The sequence below is a fragment of the Scatophagus argus genome, chromosome 19 (genome assembly GCF_020382885.2).
Source record: "Scatophagus argus isolate fScaArg1 chromosome 19, fScaArg1.pri, whole genome shotgun sequence".
In the NCBI taxonomy this organism is placed as follows: domain Eukaryota; kingdom Metazoa; phylum Chordata; class Actinopteri; family Scatophagidae; genus Scatophagus; species Scatophagus argus.
The window spans coordinates 3,789,544-3,817,035 of NC_058511.1; the positions used below are offsets into that span (position 1 = coordinate 3,789,544).

The 27,492-nt window shown below is 41.4% G+C and overlaps 1 protein-coding gene across 2 annotated transcripts in view; it reads left to right on the plus strand.

Moving 5' to 3' along the window:
- Window positions 1–27,492, plus strand: part of scara5 (scavenger receptor class A, member 5 (putative)) — a 64,199-nt gene that overhangs the window by 30,263 nt on the left and 6,444 nt on the right. For both annotated transcript variants that reach the window (XM_046373257.1, XM_046373256.1), the window contains exons 4-11: window positions 1,263–1,462; window positions 1,658–1,836; window positions 1,959–2,085; window positions 2,177–2,345; window positions 10,017–10,097; window positions 11,472–11,579; window positions 15,646–15,720; window positions 24,339–24,527. In XM_046373257.1, coding sequence (XP_046229213.1) covers window positions 1,263–1,462; window positions 1,658–1,836; window positions 1,959–2,085; window positions 2,177–2,345; window positions 10,017–10,097; window positions 11,472–11,579; window positions 15,646–15,720; window positions 24,339–24,527 — 1,128 coding nt within the window. The remainder of the gene's footprint in view (window positions 1–1,262; window positions 1,463–1,657; window positions 1,837–1,958; window positions 2,086–2,176; window positions 2,346–10,016; window positions 10,098–11,471; window positions 11,580–15,645; window positions 15,721–24,338; window positions 24,528–27,492) is intronic.

Below are 27,492 nucleotides of genomic sequence, written 5' to 3' on the forward strand. Positions count from 1 at the left end.
AGAGCACGTGTGAAGGGAATCATCTGCCTCCTCTTGTTTCTTAAAGCCTTTTTTCTCCGTCTGAGGTTTGTTGTGCACATTTGTCCCCGCTGTCCTGCTAAGAGGATGTCGTCATGCCGTAATGCTAAGGATCTGGTTTCAAAATATCTCCCAGGCTATCGAGCCGTTACCATGCAACCCGGTCCCAGCATAACATGAAACAGAGGAGCTTTTTCTCATTAGACACGGTCGAGAGCAGAGAAAACACAAAGGAAGTGGCCTTTATGCCACAGCCAAAAACAAGACAAGAAAGGTTCATTGGTAATATGTTAACTGTCACCAAACTTGATGTTTTAGCGAAATAAACGTGTGTGTAATCCGGAGCATGCTGTCCCAATACGCTCCACAAACTCTGAAGAGAGAGCATCTTTTTTGTTTTATTTCTATTACTCTCAGATTTGCATGTTTGCATCAACAACAGCTTGCTGGTAATCCATACTGGTAGAAGAAATACTCAGATCCTTTACATGAGTAAATATGGCAGTACTATTCATAAAAAATGCTGCAACCAATTCAAAACTAAAACTGGTTTCTGCAGAAAGGTGACAACATGACATTACTAGATTACTAACCCCGATAAGATTCAGTGTTATGGTCATCAGGGGTCATTGGATGGCTGATTGGGTAAAAAAAAAAAGAAAAGAAAAGAAAAAAACAAACTTCTGGACTTTCCCTATTTGGTAATTGGCATAAATTGGAAATACTCAAAGTACAAGGTCCTGGAAATTGCAGTTAAATATTGTTCTGGAGTAAAATGTTCCTTGTTACTTCACATCGCTATAAATCTATATGTGATATCATTTTTTAAACAACACTATGGTCCAATGCTGCCTCTCCTGTAAGTACTGGATGAACAGCAACATGCAGAGGCCAACCTCAACATCAGTCACAATGAAGACAGAATTTCCACAATGTGTTGTAAGGACAGCTCCGAGAACCTCGCAGTTAGCCAACTCTGGAAACTGGTTTTGAAGTCATAAAAATATTTAGGTCTGATTTAACAAAACGATACATTTTGCAAGAACAGACAAGTGAAATTAGCACAGGCGACTGAATCAACATCTGCACTTCATGAATAACTCTGGCTCAGCCCAGGCTGACAGTAGTGATTGATAGCAAATGATACTCGATTCGGGGGACTTTTCTGTGGCTGAGGGATCAGTGGATCAACACCCAGAACAAATCTCTCAAATCCCTCTCTTTCTTTCTCTTTCCCTCCCCAGTTTCTCGTTCCCAGGTCTCTTCACAGCGCCAGGAGGTGCTGATGGAGAACGTGACCCGGATGTCGGAGCGCTCTCGGCTGCTCCAGCAGTCCCTGGGCGAGCCGTCCACTCAGGCCGACCTGCTGGAGAACATCTGGAAACTGGAGAACCTCTTCCAGAACCACAGCGATTGGCTGCAGAGGCTGGAGATCCTCATCAAGGTACAGCTGAAAAGTGGGAACCGTTACAGAACGTGTACAGAATTTGATGATGACAGGATGACAGAGCTTACAATAACAATAAAGGACAAATTCCAGAATTGTTTTATCATCACTGTAGCCAGATCACATCAGATTGAGGTGCTGGTGGACTGTAGGTTTTAATGAAATGATGTCGGTCACTTTCGTCACCCACAGAGCCTGGAGGTGGAGCTGAGGAGCATCCAGGCACACTCCCTTCAGGCAGAGGGCTACCTCGTGCAGCTGGACGACAGGTTGTCCTCTCTAAGCAGCTCCACAGGCAGGAACGTGACGGGCTTGACTGCGGAGGTGTCCCGAGCCTCCACCTGGCTCCACAGCCAGGACATCCTGCTCAGGTGCACATTTACATTGCAGCGGAGATGTTAGATCTCCAAAGCATGAACGTGTGACTGCATTGCAGTGAAGACTACTCAATTAGACCAAGAGTGAAGCTCTCGTTGTATCTGTTCTCTTTCAGGGAGACCTCAGGACAAGTGAGCAAGCTGAGGGAGAAGGTGGATGAGGTTAACTGGACAGTGGGAGCTGTCAATCACACCTTCAGCAACGACATCAGCATTCACCACTTGAAGATACAAGACTTGCAGGTTTGTGACAGCTGAAAGCACGATGTCCGACATGAGTATATGTCAGTCTTACTGCTGATAACACTCCTCTGTCTGTCTGCGTCCTGCCCAGATCCAGATCAGCAACATAACAGAGGACACCAGCAGTTTATGGGTGACCCACGTCCACACGGAGGCCCAACTGAGAAATGAGATGGAGATCCTCAACACAATCACCGAAGACCTCCGCCTGAAAGACTGGGAGCACTCCATGGCCCTGAAGAATCTCACCATATTAGAAGGTCAGCCAAGACAAACAGATGCCTGTTCAGATTGCTGCAAGTGCAAAAAGAGGCCCCTTTATAGACCTTTATTTAACCAGGATTTGGCTGTTCCCAAAGGAGACACCAGAGAGGCACTTGAGAGTCCAAGTGCCTCTCTCATCGGTCCAAAAGCTCCCCCTCAAGTGCCCATGAGGTTGGCTTTTGTGCTTCTGTCCAGTGAGCTTTGATTTTGATGATTTGCAGGTCAAAAGGCGCCTAGATGTCTGCCCTGGGACTAGACTAAATTGAATTCAATCAGGATTAAATATAACCGCTTTTTCAAAAGCATTTAAATGTGAAGCAAGTCCTAAATACACTATAAAATGTCCCATTAATGGTTATGGACATTCTAGTCCTTTCAGGCCAGCGCTTAAATATCTTGTCGTCTGGAAAGCAGCTAAACCTAATGCTGTTTTGTCCAGTTTAAATGGGCCGAACCCCAAAACGTGTTTCCACTGAGTCCTCGCAGCAGGTGAAAGCCGTGCCAAGCCACGTTAATGTGGTCCTGCTTGGTATTGATGGTCGTCCCCCTCTAACCAAAGCCTTTGATAAACTGACTCAACACATATGTGTGTGTGTGTGTGTGTGTGTGTGTGTGTGCTGGTGACTAAAGGACAGAAAGTGCTTTTGTAACTTTTACCTAAATCTTTGTGGTTTGGGGTTTAGTTTCACTCCTATGTACCTGTCAGTGCTTTCATAGATCAGTTATATTTTGCCGTTCTAACGATCCAACATGCTTCAGCCATTTTAGAGCTGGTTTAAATTACTGCTGGTGCAAACATTTGCAGCTGTAGCTTCACATTAAAAGCTTTCCACTGGCAAACAGCACCATGTCATTTCATCTATGCAATAAGATATGGATACGTTCTACACAATTCGGTCAGAGGATCACATTTAATTGTAGCAGCAAGTAGCGTTGAACTAACAGCCTTTGGAGGAGTGGCAGCTGTGGACTTACTGCTGTAGCCAAATTTGCAAATGAGTTTAATATCAATTCATATGTATACTATATGGTAGTAGAGAACATGCACTAATTATATGTGATGCAGACTGTGTAGACTGCACAGTGTGAAAGCCATGTAAATCAAATTATATTTGTCACATGTGCATTGCTTCCTGTTGCCCACAGGCGACGCTGTGACTGTGACTCGTGAATATCACGTAGGTGTGAGTGCTCCATCAATAACCATGTGAGGTTTGAATGAATGGCTGATTGGATGAGACATTGCTGAGTGTCATAACTGCGTATCCGACTTCGGCATTTTGACAATGCATGGTCGAGCTCCAGCAGCTTCTCGTTTCATGGCGAGACGTGCAAATTGTCTCCCTCGCCATGGCAACAGCGTGAAGAAAACTAATTTCCTGGAAGTACAACATGAAATTTACAGAACAAGAACATGCACACCTGATGCAGGCATACGGAGGTATGTGGTATACATGAAAAATGTGAGCACAGCTGGAGAACGTGAGAACTGTAACTCTTAAGGTAATAAATCCCTTTGGGTGGAGCTTTTGCAGCCCGAGAAGATCACTTACAACAGCTCCTCTGAGCCAATACATGTTTGCAGTGTGACTGAATCCAAGTGAACCTAGCATGCAAACGTGATTCTACACAGCGGGATTACTACCCCAGGGTATTGAACAATTCTGCATGTTCTTCCTCCAATCTGTTCAGATCTGATTAGTCCCGACGTTGTATGACTCTTGCTGCCAGGGCACAAAATGACTTCCCTGGCTTGTTAAAATCAGAATAGGTATGCTATGATGTAATGCTGGCAGGGGACGCGGACAGGGCTGATTGATGGCAACGCAAACCGAATGGGACCCCCTGATCTCGTGTCTCGCTCACATGTGGGTGGGTTTCGCCCAAGCCTGGAAACAATTGTGGGTTAAATTTAGACACTACATCTAGAATGAAAACTCAGCCACTCAGCTCTTGTCATTAGTTTTAACTCTGCAATCCATTTGTTTGCTGTTAGCTCTCGGTCACCTTAGCCAAGAAAAGTTTTACATCTCTATCCATGTTTATCCTCCTCCGTTCTGTTCCCTTCTCATGCTTCCTTTTATTTTTTCATCCATTGTTTCTCCTCTCGTTCACTTCGTTTGCCTTTCATTTCTCTGTGACTCACACAGTGTTCCCGCCACACATGTTGCTTGTTGTATTAATGATAAAGACTCGTGAGAGGCTGTTTAAAATGTCCCCTGGAGGCTTTTTTGATCGGGGAGGCAAAAGTCTTACAGAAAAACATGTCATATGGTTTTGATTAAAACTTAAATCCTGTATATGTTTGAGGATATCCTCAACTGGTGTCTTACCAGCGAGGAGGCATTTAGATTTTCTGTGATCAGTGCAAATGTTCTGGCAATTCATGCTGTCAATAAGTAAATTGTCCCCAACAGTCCCCATTTTGTCTTGTTGTCTTGTGCACATGAAAGCGCTTGCGAGGGACACAATAAACAGTCCTGGCAATGGTTTCACATGATTCCAGACATCCACAGGTAGACTGCGAGTTGATTCAAATTACAAAGGCTTTGCAAATGTTTCATGAGCAATTTAAAAAGTTCACTGTTAGATCTTAACGTCAGTACGCACGAGGAGTTTCTAACTGTTGAATCAAAAGAGTAATTAAAGGGACAGTCCAGGGATTTAGTGCTGCTCTTAATAATCCATCCATCCATTTTCTATACCGCTTATCCGTCAGGGTCGCGGGGGAGCTGGAGCCTATCCCAGCTGACTACGGGCGAAAGGCAGGGTACACCCTGGACTGGTCGGCTCTTAATAATATTTGGGTATATTAAAAAATGAAAAATTGGTGTGTCAACTTCACTGTGACTACATGATGTTCTTCACTTTTCTGTCCCTTATTCAACAACAGCAACAGCAACTCGCAAACAGCAGGGGAGGTTGTGTTGTTATAGCTGCTTTGAGCTCTTACCTAAGATTTTTTTTTTCCCCCGAGTTTGAACTTTGATTCATACTAATGTAGCTGAAGCTGTGGTTTCAGGCACTTTTAACTTTAATACTGTTTCATCTGAAAACACATCTATCATTTGAGTTTTCCATGATTTCTGCTTCGGTCTGCACTCAGGTAAAAATACTTCTCATTTTCTGTCTTGCTAGTTCACAGTGTTTTTCCAGCTTTTGCCAGAAGATGACTTCAGGTCTCATTGACGTCCAGATCCTAATGAGACGGACGTCAGAGGGTTTTCGTACAGCTCTGGTGACGTGTATGGATTTGGATGGATGATGTGTTGTTGCTGAAAGCTGCTGTGCTGGAGCTTGTGCTGAGTTAGTCATATGTTATAAATCGATCGGAGAGCAGCTGAGGCCTGGAAACATTTAAAGCCTCTGTGTCGTCTGATGACCATTAAAGTACATTTTGAGTGGCATGTTTGTTTTCCCAGCAAAGAGTCCCGTGGCTCGATCAAGGCTGGATTAGGCTGGACTCTCACACCCAGACTCACACTTTCTTTTCTCACTTTTTTAAAACAACAATTTAAAGTTATTTTACATGCGACAGGAAACATAAACATCAGCTAAACATGCCGTTGATTTATCCCAGTCCAAACGTAGCGTCACGGTTGTGATCCATTTTTTAATTCACTCTAAGGGAATTACCAGTCCTCCATCACATGTGTGCATCACATACTGTGTCCAGCCGTTGTTGAAGACTGGGAGTTTCCTTTTTATTGCGGTGTTTAGTAATTGTTTTGGTTTGTTTGTTTTTGTAGAGGCGTTTTATTTGTGCTTAGCGAGATAACTCTGGGTTTTCAGACGGCTCACCTCTTATCGAGGTGTATCGCCATGGTAAACGGCGACGCTCCAGGGCAGCTTATGTCCATGATAACAGACGATACACAGGCTAAGGTAATACATATATTGGCATGACCTTAGATTAAGGTTTTATGAAGTAATCACTAATGCTGTTAAACTCCTAATAGTAGTTTTGACTGGCGTGATTAAATACGGTTTGGCAGGAATATAAGACATTTGTGAGATGACAACGGCTTGTTGTTGTTGGAAAACTTGGGAGGCTGTTTTTTTTAATATATGGCACACCTTCATGATAAGTCTGATGTGTTTCCCTCAGATTCTGTTAATCCAACGAGACGGGAGTCCTTTTTGTTGAAGCCTTTACTCACGTAAAACAAGAAACAAGAACTAATGCCATTAAAGCGGACTGTAAAACCTGCTTTCGTGATTATTTTTCACGGGCAGTTGAAGCTGTGACGGTGTTCATTCTTGCTGATTGACTTCAGTCCACGGTCCATTTCTGCAGTTAAGACGTCGAGAGGTGTTTTGTTTTTAGCTTCACTTGTTGGAAACGGATTAGGCGAACCTTCAGAGTCTCCTGTTGCTTAAACTGGGCTAACAAAACACTTCGAGTGCTGACAAACAACTCCTGATGCAACACCAGGTCTAAAGATGACATCCACATCCACTCCACACATAGTTCCCAGCTTAAATATGGTCTTAGACTCAGACCAATATGGTAAATGTCTCTGCCTTTGCTCCAAGTCCTCCATCAGAGCCAATCGGTTTTCAACACAGCCCTGTCCTCTTAGATTAGGGACGTATATTGAACATTTTAGCTTCCTTCTGTCCTCAAATTTGTCCATCTGTTTCAAATAACATAGAACTTGTCATCCATCATAGTGATGAATGCCCATTACATTTAACATACATGTTGTCATGCCGAAGTGTTGTGGTGACTCCTAACACTGATTGTCTCTTACACGTGTGAAGAAGACCAAAAAAAGACAAGACAAGCTCGCTGCTCTGTTGCTCCACCCTGTAACAGATTTGTAACACAGACGGGGTGTTGGATGGAGGCGCCTGAACTCCACGCTCGTGTTGTCTTCTTGGACTCTGGGCTGTCAGATGCTTTCAGGCTGATCCTGGACAAGCTGCTGTGCTTGTTATTTTTGAAACGCTGTCAGCCGAGTGAACAAATAGCAGATTAATTATGTGAGGCACTGCTAAAACAAACTATGAAGAGGATGCAATTTCGTCAGGACCACCAGGGTGACCTGTCTTCTCCGAGGCTGAGGCGTACGATCACATATGTTTGTAATACAGGGCTTACGAGGGCCTTGCAGGTTTAGTCACCAAAGTATAACTTTAAAAGCAGATGATTGGCCCTGAAATGTGATGTTCAGGAATTAAATATCCAGACATTTTGTAAAGTGATGTCAGTAAAGGTTTGAGTGGATATTTTAAAAGAGTTCCACTGGCGAGTCCAGTTTTCTCTCAGCAAAGGGCTCACTTCTGTGGAAGAGAAACATTGGAATATTATTTAACCTTAAGTTTGTCACAGCTGCAAGCACGTACAGTACAACACAGCAAAGAGTGTATATATAAAGTGACCCGTAGTGACGCTCACTGGGCTTGGCTAAATCCAGTAAAAATAAAAAGACAGAAAGTCAGAAAATTGGCCAAAATGCAACTTTCTTGAGTAGAAGACACAGTCATATGATCAAACTCCATAATCTGTTGTGTTTTGACTAAAGCAACTGCAACATCTGTTGTCCATGTCATATTGTTGACATTAATCGGTCCATGGGGTGCAGTCAAAAGTGTGCAGGAGCCCAGAATCTGCGAGAGCTTTAAGTCCGTGCCTAACCAGAACTGAGATGGACAAGAAACAGTGAACCAAAGTTTAGTTCAGACAGATCAGATCTTCTCATTTTTGTGGTTTAATGATCTGGTTTATTAAAGGTCAGAAAATAGTGATCATTTTGTGGTTCATCCAGCACCAAAAACCCTTTTCTATTTCGTCTACAAAAGCAGAAAATCTGCACAATGAAGAAGCTCGAACTCGGGAATGTGAAATAAAAAAGAGAGAACAGATTCTGTTTGTGTTTCTCTTGATCCACTAATTATTTCAGCTCTGTACTCAACCCTAACTAACCCTAACCCCTAACCCTCAACCTAATACTGACCTCGACTCGAACTCAAGTTTGGACAAGCTTTCTCAGCATGAATATGTTGGATAGAAATACAAAGATAGAAACACAGGAACACACACCAGCACTTAGATGTGATAGACATCCAGCTTCTCCTCTTAACGTGACCTTTTCACCGTCTCGTGACCTGCAGCCACCAGGTAAAGCGGCGGCAGAAGCAGCCAGATCTTTATCTCCGAGCTGGTCAGCAGCTTCTCAGCATCAGGAACTTGAGAAGTCCAAGTGCCAAATGAAGAACGTTAAAGCTCTGATGGCTCAAGACCACTGGACACTAATAAACCATGAACTTCTAAGCATTCCCACAAGCTGTGCCGTGGTGCACCTTGTTGAACATGTGGTTCCCCTCTCACCCTTGTTCGCTCACTACTTGGCATTTTTTTCACTTACTCTCTCCAAGTGCAGCGAACCTTTTGGGTTGAATCCTTAGACCAGTTGTAAGACCGAGTCTTGCCTTTTCTTTGGCTGCTGCGTGTGTGTGCGTGTGTGTGTGTGTGTGGGAACTATAATAAATAATAGATGTGAATAGAATTTCATGACCCTTATAAAAAAAAATTCTTATATACAGGAATCAAAGGCTCATGTGTTGTTCTCTGACACAAATTTTGGTCCCACAAGTTCCCCTCTCAAGTGATAAACTGCACGGTTCTGCCTTGTTTCTAGACACTAATCGATCCAACATGCTGAAATAATAACTGATAAACATTCAGTGACTCAGTGTGGACAGAATGTCTCCGATATTTCAACATTTTTAATTATGCCTTCGTACTGATGACAGCCATGTCCAGAGGCGTTATGTTTTCACAATTGGTCATAACTCACACAAAAATCTAATAGGATAACATAATGAAGTGATGACGTTTTATATGCAAAAGGTCAAAGGTCAACTTCACTGTGACATCGTGGTGTTTTCTGTCCATCTTTCAATACCATAAAGTGGGAACAGAAGGGCAGATTGTGACCAGATTTCACATGTGCTCACATACCGAATTGGTGGCACTAATCTTGGGCGTCCATCTTGTAACTGTGCTGATTGTATTGATCTTCTGTGTTGCCGGGTTTCTAGTTGTTGTAGTTGTTGTAGCTTCGTAGTTCACCACAAGATGACTGGTTCTGAGGAAACCGAGCTTCAGGTGATTGTAGCTCTCTGTCAGTCGCTACAGATATTATATGAGTCTGGAGAGACATGGATGTGAACTGCAGCTTCACTGGTCCTCAGAGGAATACAACTTCAAGGCTATAATTCTAATAAAACCCCTATAGAGATCTTTTAATGGACAGGTACTACTTTAAATCTTTGTTCACATTTCAGTTGACAAGAATCGCGTGCTGCAATTATAAACCTGGATTTATGTGTTTGCGTCGCGTGTCTCTATTCTGTTACTGAACGTGAACTTTACTGAGCTTTTCTTCATCTCATCTGATCTTGTGTTTCATAGTCTACGGTCTTCACCAGGGTTGGAAACAAAACAAAATACAAGCAGCTTAAACTTACTGAGACTTACTGAGTTTTGTCCTTTCATCTCCACTTCAGGACATTCGATTGTTTCATATGAATACGAGACAGGACTTGGAAATGGCTACAACTAGGGACAAATACTTGTATTAGCACTTGCATTGTGTGCATAATATCACCGATGCACTGTGTCTTCAATTGTGACAATATCTGTTTTTTTTTTCCTGCAGGTCCTCCGGGGCCAAAGGGAGAGAAGGGTGATACCGGAGCACTGGGGCCCCCTGGGGCACCTGGGTTGACGGGCTTGAGAGGTAGGCACAACCAGACTACCATTCATCAAGTATTAAATTGCAAATTACGACCGATACCACTCTCATATCTGTCCACTAAATGTACCAGAATAAAACAAAGGTTGTTGTGATATATTTATTCCAAACAGGACCCTGCTACTTCCCTGCAGCATCCCTCACACCAACTTAACAGATTTAATACACAACTCAAAAGATTGGGTTTTTTTTGCTTGTTTTTTGTTGTACAACAAGCCAATATTCAGAAATGATGTAAACTCAGTCAATCAGAAATGGTGCCAACCTGAATTCAAAAGTACTATGATAAGTACTGGCAATTTTGTTTATTTGTTTGTTTATTTGTTTGACCTCTGACGGGTCTTCTTCATGACCCACAGCATCAACAGACCTGCGTGATTCGTGTTCGTAATGCAGCACATGACCTGACACTTACTCCATTTACATTGAAGCCAGAGGAATCTATCATCGCATTCAGGCTCTAAAAATCCTCCTGGACTTGTTCAACGATCTAGTTGGACCATCCTGCAGAACACAAAGTCTGCACTCTGTCCAATATGTGATTGATAGCATTTTCCCTGTGGGTTTTTTTTAAGGAGGGAGTTATTGACGGTTTTACAGCAGAGAGAGGGAAAACCACAGAAAATGTGACATCATCCGTCATCAGTTTATTTTATAACGTTTGCCTCTAATGCATCCAGTCTAATTGTTTCATTCTGATTGCTGAGTAGTCACAACAGCGCAATCAGAGCATATCGAGATGCAGCGAAAAAGATTGTGCTTACTTCAATGGTGCAATCAATACCTCATTACCGCATTAATTTTCTGACATTCGAGTGTGCTTACTGTAAACACACGTCTTCTTTGTGTGCCACAGGGTAGGAGTTTGCAGGATTGTTTTATGGAACTTAACAAAGGATAGCCCTATTCTTCCTGTGCTGGGAAGCGTTCGGAGATCAATGGCGTTGGCAGGTGGTGGAAGAAGCGAAACGCTAACATTACTTCCATTGTCTCTGTAGGAAGGAACAGTGACAGGAAGCAACAAGGTTTATTGGAAATGTGGTCATAAAGTCCTCATGTTCTGCTTATTATTGCATCTTTCCAAATTGCCATGGTATAGGCCTGCAATGATTCGAAAGTAAAGGTTAACCTGAATCAGTTATTAACGGATGTTAAGGCGACATCCACATTTTAAAAAGGCAAAGTTCATGCAACACTTTCATAAGGGTAGTCGAGGTACTTTGAATGGTGTCATAGCTCAAGTTGAGGAGAGTCTGACGATCGCTATTGCCTATAATATTACGACCACTTGCACAATTTTCTTATTAGATGATTATCAGTCATTTATTGAAATCAATCATGCATGTTTTTGTGTTTCAGGTTTTACAGGAGAAAAAGGCAACCAGGGCCCTCGAGGGTTGAAAGGACCTGTCGGGGTTGACGGCACTCAGGGCGAAAAAGGAGATGTTGGACCTGCTGGTCCCAGAGGTGTGTCTTTTATTTCTTATATTCATCAGTTTGTGTCTTCAATGCTCATGTCTGCAGCTTATCTACTCCGTGAGAGCAAATAACAGTGAATTTTTGCTCATTTCTGACGTGAGCCATTGAGATCCCGAACATTCATCTAAGTAAACATACGGAAGCACAAGAACACACAGGATGTCTACCTAATTAATCAGAGGATAATACAAAAATCCCAACATACAAATTATGAGGCTGCGTACTTTGAGGCAACATGAACAGTCACATTAAAGTGAGTCATTCACTCACTCGCCCGACAATTCGTCATCCATAAGTGAGCAGTCTGGTGCAGCTCACGGCTCAATCTTTTCAACACTCTCACAGCTCAAATCATTTCAGCATTGGCGTTGACTTTATTGCCGGAGCAGAAACTTCCTGACCAAGAAGCACAACCAAATCTTTCACACATCTTCCATCAATAACAGGTGGCACCGGTCTCATGGAGGCGCTAACTGTCCACATTTCCCGTTATTTATTCCAAAGAAACAGCTGTTTGTGCTAATCGAATCAGCTGTCTGAGATCAGTCAGTGTAAGAAAATATTTCACCACATATAATCATCCAGTTGTAAAACCTTGAACACTTCAATAGAGTTTGTGCTGTTAGGTCCAGTTAAGACCTGTGTCACCGTTGTTCGTATCTTATCATTCATGTGTGCACAGAGTTAGCCAAGAAGCATCCTCATGAGCCAAAAGAGAAGCAGGAGGCCAAAAGAACTCGGAGAACACAATGTTCAGGTCTCTCAATACATCCACGATTTGGATTTCATATAAAGATCCATCAGTCTGCTTTTGCACTCCACTGATTGGTCCACTCGTTTAAGTGTTTTTAGAGTTGATCAGTCATTCTCATATGATGCACACTCCATATTGTGCTTTTAAATGTGTCAAGACAGCTGAGTATACCATTACACATTCTAAGAGAATATCAGGAAATTCTTCCCCATTCTGGATTTCCAGTACTTTTCCATTTCACACTTTAAATATATTCCTCTGACATCAGAGTTCAAATTTTTCCAAGTAGGCATGAGAATACTCTGCAACAACACAGATGGAATTTCATGCCAACTTTAGGAATAAAACAGGATTTTCACTGAACACACCGTGCCTTGATGACCCTGTGCTGGGATTTCTATATTTATTTTCTCATTCTCCTTTCCAGCCGTCCACTCATGCACTCATTTATCCAGACCAGTCTGTATCTACATAACCCCTGGGGTGTTGATGTTTCTGCTCTGGCATCACCAGCTGAATGGTGCCGGCGATGACAAAAATACATTTAGACACGCAGAATACTGTGTCCATGACAAAACTGATAAGATGCTGAAGTCTTTTCAGTGTCCTCATGTCTTTGTGTGTATATGTATATAGCATGTGTGTATCTCTCTTTCGCCAACAGCTGTTGCCGATCAGAGCTGGGTTTGGCTGAAATGTCCAGTGTTGGAGTCCCACAGTCCCCGCGTTGGCCAGTAGCTCTCAAAACCTTGGACCAGGCCTCTGCGTTGTCTTCTGTGTATGCACTTGTGCCTGGTTGTTATGGCTCAACACTCTGCACCAGACGCCACTTTAGTTTTGGTGCATTTTTTATATAGACAGATGACCCCATGCTGCTGCCCTCACAATGTGTGTAGGTGCAAAGCTATGCAGCAAGCTTCCCATAAATGTTAAAGACAGAACTTGGCCTTTGAGGCTTTTCCTGGAAGCAGTTGTGGATCATAAATCAACAATCACATAACAGCCATTATAAAAAGGCATAAAGATAAAGCTCCAAAGAGGGCACTTGGAGTGTTGATGCCTCGCTTGGTCAATGACCCGATAAAATGGTGGATGTAAATGTAAAGTGCTTTATTTTGCTGAAAAAAAATCGTCTGTTAAAGTGCCACATTTTATGTGTCGGGGGCCCATTTCAGCACTTTGGAAGTGCTGCTCACTGCCACAAATCTCAAATGGTCGAAACGAAATATTTCACAGATGATCGTCAGTTGTGTATTGTGTTTGTTTTTATCAGTGAAACATGTAAAAATGAGCAAGAGGAAATTATCTTTTGTTGCAAGTCCTACCCTGCATGGTGTAAGTTAATTTGGTGTCGCAGGAGGTATAACCAGAGGAAAACGTGGAAAATTAGCACAGGCAGCAGCAGCCAACATGGCTGGAAAGACATCACCACAAAGAAAAGGTTCTGGCACTTGACTGACAAGTTAATATTGTAAAGAAAAGCTCAAAATGATGTAAATGTAAGTGTAAGTGTTTTTTTCTTTTAAAAAAATGGAGACAAGATGAAGAAAATAAGGATCTTCACAGATATTTGGCCATCTGCACTCTGACAGTTTACAACAATGTCTGTCTTTCTCCACCCATCTGGGGTCTGGCTGTGGATTTAACAAACCAGTGAAGGGTGAAGTTTGTAGACTTTCTGGTGTGAATGGGGCCACAGAGGGGCCACTGAAAGCTTGTTAAAACTGAACTGGGAAGCTTCATGGTAGGTAGACTGAGGGGGAATGATGCATTCAGTTTTGTCTCTTTCTTTGGTTGTAAAGCATCACAGATCAGCTGAGGACAAGCTGTGTTTGCTGAGTGTTGTCCATTTTGTGCTTATTTCAAACAGATTTGGCAAACATATTCCCAACGAGTTGTGTATTTTTTCATCCAACTGATTGGTCTCAGTCCTGTTTTTGGCCGCTCAGTGAAATCCATTTGGGTCTTAAGCTGCTAAACAGTCCACCATGTTCACCAGTCAATAAAATGTTGACTTGCCGGTGGCACGAGAGGAAAACTCAGGGTGATCCTCAAAGTGGTTCCTCTAGATCTAAAGGCATCCAGTAGTTGTTTCAGTCTGAATAAAATTGATGCTGCAAAGTGGCTAAAACTGTGAACTAGTGAAACTTTAGGTGCTTAAATTTCTGATATTTACCCACTGCTCCAATTCAGGGCCATCAGCATATGAAATTGAACATGCAGTTTTAAAGCATCTGCTGCTGTGGCTCAGCAGAAGCTTAAAAGTGTGTTTGGGTTTTTCTTCCACTGTTGTTTAGTTGGTACGGATGTGGCCAAGATGGAGGTGACACTGACATCTGAGGGCGTCATGGGCAGGGTGTGGTGTTAGCTGCACCACTCGGTCATGGAAACACACATACATTAATACATGGTAGGTGGGGCTGCGTGCCACCTCGGCTGGCAGCTGCCTTGTGGTCTTGGATGTGAAAAAAGAGTCAAATTCAACGTGGGATGAGTGCCAATTTGAAGTTCGTCTTCTTATAGCCTCATGGTAAAAACAGACTTGTGGTTTCAAAAATCATCACCAACAAATGGCACAGAAACTGACTCTGGAGGTCATTCGTGGGAGTTTGGAGTAGAGTTATATTTTGAAATGGAAACAAATGAGGAACAAGTCGTATCCAAGCTACTGATTGGGGAGGGAGGTGTTGTGCGCAAACGTACCGTAATTTTGCAGAAACCACAAATAGGAGGGTATTTGCTTACAGTGACTGAGCGGCGCGCATTGTATCAACTTTTCCAACATGCAAACAGCTACACTGCAAAGATAATCCAAGAAATTACCTTGACACTGATATCTTTATTTCGGTCCAGAAAAACCAGTTTTCATTGCTTCAGGCTTTCCCCTCTTTTGACCTTATTCACCTTGCCTCCACAGCAGAACAAAAAAATATTTCACCACAACACTTAGAGGTAAATTAAGCACCAGACAGAGTGGGTATCCTCTAATTTTCACATTTTATACCTACATCACAGAGCAAGATTACAGGGCCGACTATTTTATGGGTTTTTTCTGAAAATATACAAAGGAGAGGAAGTGGGTGTGAGGTAGAGGAACAGTTTCCAGTAGTCCAGAAAGTTTGGGATGTGAGTGTCAGGTTCAACGTTTCCTTTCTAGCTGAAATCTGCAGTGATACCTGTGTGCCATGATGTTGTATGTCAATGTTTTCTGATTATTAATGCATTGGTCTCAGTATGTTCTACCAAGAGTTTGGCCAGTTAAGATTTTATTTTTGTTTTGTTTTTCTTTGTTGTCCTCAGGTGACAGAGGAGAACGAGGGTTTAAGGGGGAGAAGGGGGATCGAGGAGACCGAGGAGACCGAGGAGAGAAAATAGGTAAGAGCTGATACAGCGTATGAATAAACAGTGCAGTAACAGTAACAGACAAATCTGGCCTTTGCTTCTGAGAGGCAGAAGTCATAGTTCACACAACCACAAGAGATCCTTGTCAGGTAAGGTTATTTCAGATGTTTGAACACTAAAGGAGCAGTGCTGTTTTTCATGGAAATAGCAAAAGTACCCACTCCTCCTCAGGTGCCATTTCACCTGTTAAATAAGTAAAAGGTATTTGCCATTTCGCAGCTTGGACACCAGAAGAGGATGTTGTCATTTTACATTTCTGTCTATATCTATCTCTATCTTTAATTTTAAGTTCAGATTACATGTATATGAGCTGACTTTCCAGTCAGGAGAAGGAGGGGACGGTGTTGCCGTGCAGGGTTGGAAACAGCTTAAGGGGAACTGTAGGTTCCAAAATCTACCGACCACAGTCGTTTTGGCAATTTTTTGCAATTTGCACTTTGCCGGCTAATGGCAGCAGTTACCTCAACCGTTTTTCTAGGTCTGCTTTGACTTTCCTTAATGGTTTCCTTGATAGTTTGTCAAAGTTAATTTTATTTAGCATCTGAAATGAGTGGTTAATGTCATCCCTTAAAACTCTTATGTGAAAGATGAAGGAGGAATGGACCCTGCCTGAGCTTTTTTGGAGAAGAGTTTTTTGGGGAGCACACTGTTTCATGAGAATTGGTTTTGTAGCCTTAAAAATGCTCAGAAATTAACCACAGCTGAGTTTGAGTTATTCTGTTATTTTGTTGGCATAGTTTACTGATGGTGTTTATCGGCAGTCATAAATAGTTATATTTCACTGCCGTTTTTTCCAGGCACAGAGTCACAGAACAGGGTTCCAGCAAACAAACAAGACACAGGCAAACCAAGAGATACACCAGCCATCTTAGCAAGACAGACAGATTAGAAAGAGAAGCTCACATTACAGTTGCTGACATCCAAGTCGGAGAACAGAAGCAAACTCCTGGTCCAATCTCGTGGCCTTTGATTTACCCGCTGCTATGATCGGTAGGATGTGGGAATTCACCCGCTACAACACAAAATCACAGAATTTGGCTGGTGGCAGGTGCTAATTTCTAGCCTTCCAGTGTGACGCTGCAAGACAGCTGCAAAGCAAAAGACTGATGTTCAAGACCACCGTTAGCTTCCCATTTCGACCGACAGCACTGTAACATAACAGACTATTGGACATTTTGCAACAGTAATTTTGTGCCAAAGCATGTTACCTGACTACGTGGCCTGACTAACCAGGCCTTATGCACAGTGTTGTCACAACCTAAAATTGAAAACTGCTCAAAGCTTCAAACTTAGAAGATGAAAACACGTGCATACAGATGTCAGTTAATCTAGTGTCTGTAAACAGTAATGTGAACACGTTCTGTTAAAAGATTCAACGCTGAAATTCAGTGTTTTATAGATTTCATTGTGGAAAATTGTGTGGGGTTATGTTACATTAATTAATCTAACTGAGGTGGTAACGAGCTGCTGTTTCTGTTTTTTTCATCATCTTTTTCCCCCCACTGAACCCTTTTAGATGACGAACACTAGAAAAGTTTTTAAAAGTATGAACAATTACAAATAATATTTTGGTGTAGACCGGCAACAATTAGTCAGTAAGTGGATTAGCCAATTGAAAAAAATATTTGTTTTAATATGTTTTGATAATCTTTTAATCGTGGTTGAATTCAAAGATCATTAAAAAACAATTGCATAAGCAAATTATATAAATAATCCACTGTTAAAATGTAGTTATATGTTTTAGTAAAATGCAGTCACTCTGTGCAAAACTGCTGTAATATGAGCGCGTATATCAGCGCTATGATCCAAACCAACAGTTGGCGATACAAGCACAAAAATTTACGAGCTGATGACTTTATGGGCCTCACACATGTCAGCCCCACCTGAGCTCCTGCACAAAGAGCCGTAGGAAGTTTAAAGGCTCTGTAGATCTGCTTTTCTTTTCAGCGTAATCTCACGATTTCTGACGCACAATGAAGAACCACATGGCTTAGCATGCATCAAAAGGATTCGAAAACCATGAAGTATGCACGTGTCTTGTCCTGGTAAACTGAAACTTCATACAAAAGCCACCAATCTAGATTAAAGAAGGCAGAACAAAAACATCAGTGACCCCAAAACCTTCTTGGTACCAGTGTTGTTCGTCTTTGTCACCTCATCATGCTTCTCCATGTGATGAGCGATGGAGAGATGTTCACATCAAATAGGCCATCTGAGTGCTGTTTCTGCCCGTTACAGAGCCGTTGAAGATCCGTTCTTTCCTCACATCATTTACGACATGTGGATGTTTGAGGTTTCAGGGAAAGAAAGAAAGACGGACTGAGAACACGTGCATCAGATCTCCGTGTCATGTCAGAAACTGCATGTGGCTGACTCGGATCTTTGATGCATGACTCGGATCTTTTTACACTTCAAAGCATACAGTACATACCTGTATGATCGCTTACCAGAACAAGCACCCAAGAGTGGCCCAAGACCGCTGACATTTTGTCTGTGGGAAACATGCACGTTGGTCCACACATGTTGGGTGTTAACCCAGTATGAACCTGCCACACAGGATGTTATGTCACTAGAAGGATCAGAAACATTAGCTCTGTTAAAAGCCTGGACAGCACAAAAATGTGTAAAAAAAAAAAAAAAATAGAGCAAATGGACCCCAGATTGGAGCCATTTGTAAGATCAAGAGAGAGAGGGAAACCTTTGATCTGTGTAAAACATTTCTCTAATGTTTCACTAATGTTGTTTTAAATGACAGAAAAGAGTTTGGGAGTTTTTTGGAGATCGATTTCGGATTGCAAACCTTCTTCTATAATATGTAATCATCCCTTATTAAATGAATCGATACAGGACTCGATTTGTCCTGTATATTTTTGCACAGCCTGCCCTAATGCATACTCCAAGTTTTCACATGAGAAATGACTAAAACCAAAAGTGTTTTGCAAGACATAGCGTAGAAAAGTGAAATCTATCACTTAGCATCATTGTGGCCCTGATTATGGGACTGGAAACTCAGATATGAAGTTCTTAAAAATGCTGACGAACACCAGCCTGAGAGAGAGAGAGACTGTCCAACCAGATGACGAGGGGATCAATCCTGTCAGCTGGACTGAGTACAGTTTGAAATGGCTTAAAAATTAGCTAGAGCTATTTTGTTGCAACATAACCATGTTTAGCTGCTTAGCTTACATACTTGTCGTGTTTTCAAAGTGTATATTTTCAGTTTAAACTCAGCGTAAATTTCATTAAGTCCAGTGCGGAGCAGAACACAACTGCTAACGTTGGTTCTGATAACCTGCAGGACCAACATCGATAAAGTGATGATATCAACACAGTGGATATGCTAGGTGTGAGCAGGGCTGTAATCTCACAAACTAATCTGTTTACCTAATGAGATCCTTGTAATGATGTAGGTTTATGCTCGTTACTGGACATGCTAAAAATTGTGGGTCACGTTAGAGCAGAAATCCTTGAATCCTGTTAAATCCTGTGAATCTTCCCATGGTTTCCCTAAATCAACAGTACTGTTTCACATAGTTTTGATTTTTTGGATAGAGCAATGAACTATGTCAAACATTGCCTGAGTCCAACAATTTGCCTATTATAATATATTAGATTTTGTGTAAGACATTTTCCCAGTTGTATATAACTTGGAACAAAAGACCTAATTTGATTTGGGGCATTGCAAAACTTCATGTAATTTTCACTTGACAGTTGATGCATTACAAGGAGAGATTGGAAGTGATGCATGACACACACATTCTCACACACACACACACACGGTTCTTACTTTCATAGGGCGACTGACAGTTGGATCTCAAGGGTTGAACTTTAAGTGTTGTGGGTTTAATGTTTGGCAGACTGTTTTTATAGTGGACCTGCACAGCTACAGGGATTCACATATAAATGATTTCACTGATTACTTTGGACTCTACTGAGAAATGTATTTCATCTTGGAGCTCAGACTTATGAAACCACTGTGTTATTATTTTTATGTGGCAGTTCACCTGAAGCAAAGCCTCCAAAAACAATACTGAGGACCAAATCAGAGGTCATTCATATATATTTGTTCTCTCACCTGTGTTGAAATACCCCTGACTGAAGTTTTTAATATTTGTGTTCAGGTTTTATTTGTTAAATTTGATTATCAACAAAGATAACAATGCAGCTCCCCTCAAGTATGAATTAATCTAATACCATTTGTTTGTAATGCTGTGCACACATTGAGTCAGTTGTTTGCTTTTATTTTAATTTTATCTTCATCCACTTTTCACTTAATTTTTTTTTACTTAATTAAAAAATAATCTTAAATGGTTAGCTTTAACGCTGCTAGTAGGCAGATTTTTGTGACCATTGGACAGAGCCAGCCAGGGCAACACTTTCCCCTGCTTGTTGTCTCTATGCTAAGCTTTGTTAACTGGTTGATGGTAGAAAAAAAACAAACAGATAATTAGAGTGGTGTATCAATGTAGAATTTAAAAACAAAAATCACATGAGAAACACAAAATGGTGCAAAATCTGCTTGTATCCTTGCTCATACACTGACCAATTAGGAAATCCAATTAGAAGCAAACAAATTATGCTAAACATAAAGAAACAAAGAGGGGAACAAAAAGAGATGAGAAGAGCAAACAATATGAAAGACAATAAAATCCGACTTGGGAACATTTTGTGAACAGATGGAGTTGGTTATCGGTTGTCCTGAAGCCATTAAGTTCTGTCCAGTCCAGACCCTTCCTGCCTGCCAGATAAACATTAGCAAAAGCGATCGCTCCATGTTCTGGCCTTCTTCAGGTATTGACAGTGTGATGATGTAGCTCCTGGATCTTCTGAGGCTTGAACCACTTGGACGACCACCAACACTCGGTGCTCATTTGCCCAGTTTTCTCTGGACGAAAACAGTCATTACATCTCATGCAGCTCCCATTAATTTTCTCACTTTCACTGAAAAGGTAGAAGGCGTGTTATGAAAGTGTTTCTGCTTTATGGTGAACCATTTTATTGGCTGTCCAACTTGAACATGGGAGCTTTTTTTGCATCGTAACTTTTCTGTCTGTGGGCATACGTGTTATTGTGCACAAGCTCAGGAAAAGCCATTAACTACATAAGGGTCTTAGTTATTACTTTAATTCAGCTCTTTGAAGCTTATTTTTTACCACAGGCATGACTGCTAAGTTTATTTTCCCATATTTTAATTCAAAAATGGAATTTGTGGTTTTGACATGTTGATGTTGTGGCAGATTTACTGCCCATCATTTTTCTTTAACAGTGGGTCTTTGAATTTACATACCAAGGATTATGCTAAAAAACTAGCCTAGAGTTAATCCATGTATAAGATGTGTAAATAAACAGCATTGCTCTTGTACTGTTGTAGCTACTTAGTCATGGTATTATAACACAGTTTGATAAGGAAAATGGAGGATTATTTGGCTCCAACATCAATACTTTTGGCTGCATAGCTTACTCAAGCAAAAACATACAACAACAAAAGTTAAATTTATGCTTTATTGTTTGTATTTTAACTTTTACAAGCCTTTGAGGAGAAGGATTAAGCAGATGGGTTTAACTAATGCAGCTCTATCTCTGTTAACAATTTGGTGGGGTTTGCCATAGTGTAAACCTCGCCAAAGTCAGCAAAGTACAGGGTAAGTCAGCTAACGTCATTCTAAACATTTACATGGTGTCATCCAGGACCACCTTCCACACAGCGGTAGTGCATGTTGTTATGGATTCCCCTGCTCCTAACCACACCTAACCAACGCAACCAACAAAGGCACCCAACCCAAGACAGATCAGTTCAGGTCCTGCAAGACAATGAGCGTTAATGACTCACTATTGTAAAATGAAAAAAATCACTTCTGCTTGGAAAAACATCATTTACTTCATTACTCTTAAGGTCTTGAGGGGATTTTATGAACCCTGGAAGTTAAGCTGGTTCTGAGCATAAAGATATCTCTTCATCAGAAAATCTGAATTGAAAGGTTGGCCCCCGACAGCACAAAACAAATTGTTTCCAGTCTCAGTTTTACCAAAGTTTTCTGCAAAATAAATCTGGTAGGGCCTACAATTCCACCTGATTAACATAATTCATCACATTTCCAGTATGTTGCAGTCCAGCTCTTCATGGCAGAGATATGAACGTCAGCGAAGCTTGCTTGTATGGTTCTCATTATCTCTGAAGACTTCAGTCATGTGGTGCCTCCATCCAGAACCTTTCCTCGCCTTCCTCCTCCTCTTGTCTCCAGAGTCTCTCATTTGCACAGTGGGGAGCCTCAGGCACTGTAAAGAGAGGGAGGCTGGGGGGGTGAAAGGCTGAGAGAGAAAAAGATGAATGGCTTAAAACAGAGATGAAAAAGTACTGAGTTATGTCTCACATGTATTCAAACATGTGAACACTGTGATTACGGCCTTTTGTTGCATATGCTGTATGAGCCAGTTGATTGGTTTTAAAGATTTAAAATGCTCTTTGTTCCCAGTAGACATACAACAAACAAGTACAGAAAAGTACTCAAGTACAGAAAATAAGTTTCAAAACTACCAGGGCAAAATGGCTGTAAAGCCACTCCTACTGATGGTTCTGTCTACGAAAAGAAAAAAAGGCCAAATATCAACACTGATTCAGCTGACATTCAGTGAATGAACGTATTGTGTTTATCTGTGTCAGGTTTTACAGGAATCACGAAAAATAAGATAAAAGCAGCTAATTTAAGTTGCTTTTCAATTATGTGGCACTGACTAGAAGACTAGCCATAAGGATAATTATATACTGTCATAACTGTAAATTACACCTTTCACACTGTACGCCTGTGGAAAGATGTCTGCTGCCACTGGAGAACACTGTAGCCTGGTGGTCCACTGAAGGACATTTAAAAGTATCCTGTTCAGTTATAATACTGGTCACTTTGGCATGTTAGTGCCAGCAGGGTCTTCCAGTTTTACCCAACTTCACAGCAAGTGAAAAAGAGGGACTTTTTTGTATCTGATGATTAAACAATTAGTTTTAACATCTGTTTCAGGTAATTGAGGAGCTCTTTCACTACTCATCCCTTGTTCAACACTAATGTGTGTTTTCGTTGCTTTTCCTCTCTTTCATATTGTCTGACAAAAGTTGGATCTTATTTCTGTGTTTAATTTCATAGTTTTCTGCAAGAATATGATACAAATATGTGCAGCAGATATGTTAGTATAATGTCATGGCAGATATTAAATTATGATGGGCTAGTGAGTGCACAGTACTTGCCTGTATAATGAGCGTTAAATGGTACACAGTTAAAATTTATGATGGTCTGATGAGACTAATATCCTGTCTAGATAATGTGTCTGGCTTTACTCTCCAGCACTTTGTCAACAGTCTCAGTCGGTGCATGTCTTAACACCAGTCCAAAAGAGTGTAGTGACCGTGTGTGTGTGTGTGTGTGTGTGTGTGTGTGTGTGTGTGTTTACTTCTTTTTCTCATTTTCACTCTCCGTTCTGAAAGGTGATAAATCAAGTCAATTATATGAGTACAGCTGCTGCATAGTTTCAGGAATACGAGATGTGCTGTGGATCCATGAAGCTCTGGCTAACACACACACACACACACACACACATGCTCACATGCACACTGAACTCTGGTTATACTGTAGGTAAGTGCTTGTATGCAGATTCTTGGCCTGAATGCATCAGTCTGACTCAAATGCTGTAGAGTTTTAAGAGTTCTGTATTGTGTTGTTGACTTGTTCAGTGGACTGATGTTAAAACTATGTTGAAATCAGATATTCTCAGACTGTGGATGCTAAATTAAAGTGAGCAAAATGCCACAAACTTGCGGATGATGTGTCTTTCTTATCATTATTTTCACGCACTGTTAGTTTTTTTGTGTGTATGTATTAGCTGTCTTTTATAACAACAAGTCTAAAAACAACAGGTTGCGGTTTTACGAGGGTTTATGTGTTGGGAACAGTGACTTCCTGGAGTCTCGTCCAATGAGATGACAGGATAAATGCTTACATATGCATACAGTGCTTGCCAAAGAAGAAAATTATGAATTTTGCAAGATTATTGCCCAACTATGTTCAAATGACGGTCAGTAATTACACAAAAAAATAAAACTTTTGGATAGAACCTCAGTCCCAAGTTTTTGTAACCTCTAACTGTTTATGAGTGGGTTTACATCCCACCCAGAATAATTATATTTAATTTTCCTTGTTGAATCAGCTTCTGTGGATTATGGACGCATTGAAAACAACCTATTAATGTCTGTATGTTTTCATATTGGTTTCATTTACAGGGTCAATCAAATCACGACAAACACTCACAGTGAAAATAATCTGTTCAGTGTGATTTCAAAGCCATACAAGTAAGCGTCGGGCTAAAATGGGAGTCATGTCTTTTATCAGTGTAGTCCTGTTGGAGTAAATAATAAAGACTTCTTCAGTGTCTGTACACTAAGGGACAAGGGTCTCGTGACGCTGTTCCCTACAAACATTTTATTGCATGAAAACTTCATCTGCAAGCACATTAAACGGTAGAAACAAGTGTATAAATGCCTCTGCCAATTCATGTGTGTGTTTGCGGATACATTTTTTTAATATATGCCTGTGTGTTTGTTGCAGTGGAGGAGGCCCTGGTGCGGCTGGTGAATGGGTCAGGTCCTCATGAAGGCCGTGTGGAGGTTTTCCACGAGCGCCGCTGGGGGACGGTGTGTGACGACGTCTGGGATAAAAAGGATGGGGACGTGGTGTGCAGGATGCTGGGTTACCGAGGAGCCACTGAGGTCCACAAGACTGGACGCTTCGGACAGGGTACGAGATCAAGATCATTTATTTATTGATGATTTATTGATAATAATCTTTATTTATGTAGCATCCATGAGATGCAGCTCAAAGTGAGGGCAACGATTAAAAAAGGAAAGAAAAGAAAGTTTTAGCAAAATACGACTCAGGTGAATTTTGTTGATTTTGTTGTAACAAGAGGGAATAGTTTTCAGTACTGTCCCTGCTTATAGGGGCATTAAGGCAAATTTAATTTAAAAAGATTTAAAGCAACTTTACATGTTGTACATAGCTGCAGATGTCCAAAAGAGTCCATGTGGCATTGATTTAAGGCTTGAACTCCCAAACTTTATGAGCGCAATGTACAGAACTGTAGTGGCACCCATTTTGGCTTTCATTTCTGCAATAATAATGTAAAATAGACAATTTTTAAAAAAACTGGGACAATATGTTAAATGCGATTGCGGTGAATTTTCTGCCAGAAAGACCTCGGCCGAAAGACGATGGTAAGAGGATAATCTGAAAACATGGCGGAATTTGGCAAACGCATACTTAAAAGTACCCGCACTGCCACACAGGAAGTCCCCCGGAGTTTTGACCACAGTACCACAAATTTGAAGGTACGCTCCCACTGAACTCATTCGTTTTTGTAGATGAAAGAGCAAAACTGCAGCAGGAAATCGGTGGAATTCATTCTGCTCACAGCACATACCCATGTTGAAATGTACTGATGGCAGTAGCTCTGATTTTTACTAACTCTGCTGTTCTTTTTGCTATTGAGTGGTATTACTTGAGCAGCGCCCTAAAATGCTGCAGGGATTAATATCAAGGTTTTATAGGGAAAGTGAAGGGAGCCAGATGTCGTCAAGAAAGTCTCAGAGGTCATATCCATCTCTCTCCATCTTTCTCTCTCTCTCTCTTTTCATTTTATTTCATTCACCAAGTCAACCTTACATCATTCAGAGTTTCTATCCAGGCAGAGATGTTACCAAGCCTGGAAAATTGGGCGAAAATATTGTTCCAGGGGACGACCTCCAGACAGCAGTGACTAACATTGTGGATTCAGTTTAAAACAATATGGAAATCAAATATATTTTTTGTACATGAGTCACCTGCCCTCTTGATGCTTTTTTCATTTCTTTTTAAATTCATAACATCTGTTGACATCTTTCTCAGACCCAAGAGTGACAGGAAAAAAGTAGACTTTACCAGCAAAAGCTTGTGAGAAAGTGAGCAAGTGAGAAAATCCTGATTGCAACCAAGCTGATAAGAAAAACCCAAGTGAGCTTCAAAAAGTTTTGTTTCTGCTCAAAAGCTGAGGCTGAAGCTAAAGAGCACAAAAATCACAGATCTGCTTACTGTGTTAATGAAGCAGTGAATTTACAGAAACATGTGATCCCTTTCAACACAAGTTCAGCATCATTTCCACATTAAAGCTTTTTCTGAGCTTTCTGAACTCTCCTAGATGTTGAACTTAGATGAACTGAGATTGTTTTGCCAGCTACTGAAGCTAACGTGGTCCTGAACGTGGTCAAGTCCTGAAGTCCTCAGAAAAATGGAGAACATTTGCAATTCCATGATCAGGCACATCTGCTGAAGATGGCTTCACATGACAGAACGTCTTCCTGATTGTGAGATTGTTTTGTCAGCTGCTGTTTGCAGCGTCCAAAATTAATTAACCAGTTAAATAACCATTCCTGTACTTTTGTTTTTGACTTGATTAGTTCACACTTCTCTCAAACCTTTCTTTCTTCACCAGAGAATCAGGATATTTTAATATTTGACTGATTTGGTGTCACTTCACTGTTTCCAGCTCAGTCTTTTGAGCTCAAATATTTCAGAGGAATTTCAATAAATTATACTGTCCTGATTTCCTGCAGATAGGATTGCTTTTGGCAGCACGTTTGTAAATGTCGCCTGATTTTGCCTCATTTCGCAAACAGCATTTAAATCACTCAAAGTGAGTAACTCTTTCCCGGGTTGTCCCTGGGTGTTCCCGCGAAATCCCACACATTGTTTACGCTGATTCAACAGTCACTTGTGAGAGTTGCCATAAATTCGGTTCCTGGGCCTGCACGCAGCGCTGTGAAAGTGCACCCAGGTCCAGAGTAAACAGTTTAAAGGTCCGCGTCCATTAAAGCGAACCCTGAGAAGGCACAGCAGCCCAGCAGCTGGGGCTCGTGTATTCCACAGTGCATCCATCATTTCCATCCGCTGCATTCCTGCATGGAGACACGTGCGCCTGGTGTTTCACACTGCTTTGAAGATGTCAAATCTGCAGCCTCGTTTCCCTTTGTTATGTTACGTAGTGAAGCAAAGCAGGAATGTGGGAAGCGTGTGGTTCGAGCGTTTGCTGTTTCTTGTTCAGGTGTTAAGTGCATTAAATGCATCATTTTGATCAGATTGTGCAGAAATGGTGCATCATTTACATCATCGGTCCTCCTTCATTCTCAGTTAAATTTTTTTTTTTTTTTTTGGAAGCTGTTATTTTAGGTTTTTCTTATCCAAACCGATGCACTACTGAAGCATATTTTTGATTTGGGACTTAAGGCGTGTGACGAAGTGAAGAAAACTGGACCGAGTCGACCTACATTTTATTAGTCTGGGTTTCAGCTGAGAGTTTTGTGTCCAGCGATGATTTAGTCTGCAAAAGTCTGCTTGCTCTAATTGAGCTTGTGTGGTAAAAACACAGAAACTGGCCAGATTGTAACTGGCAGGACTGGAAGCTAAGCAGTTCCAAAACACTAGTCAGCATTTTTAAGGAACATATTTCATACAGCGAATCTGTCAAACACAAAAAGGCACAATTAATCAAGCCTCAGCCCGGCGCAGCACCATGCTGAGGTGTTTCTGTTCCTCTGAGCAAAGCCTTAATGGAACCACACGTCTGAAGCTGAAGGATGTGCTGTCTGACAGTCCCAGCTCACACTTCAGGAAGCATTTCTCTTTTGCGTAGTTCGCGAAACATCTCCAGTATGTTTGTATGAGGCCGATG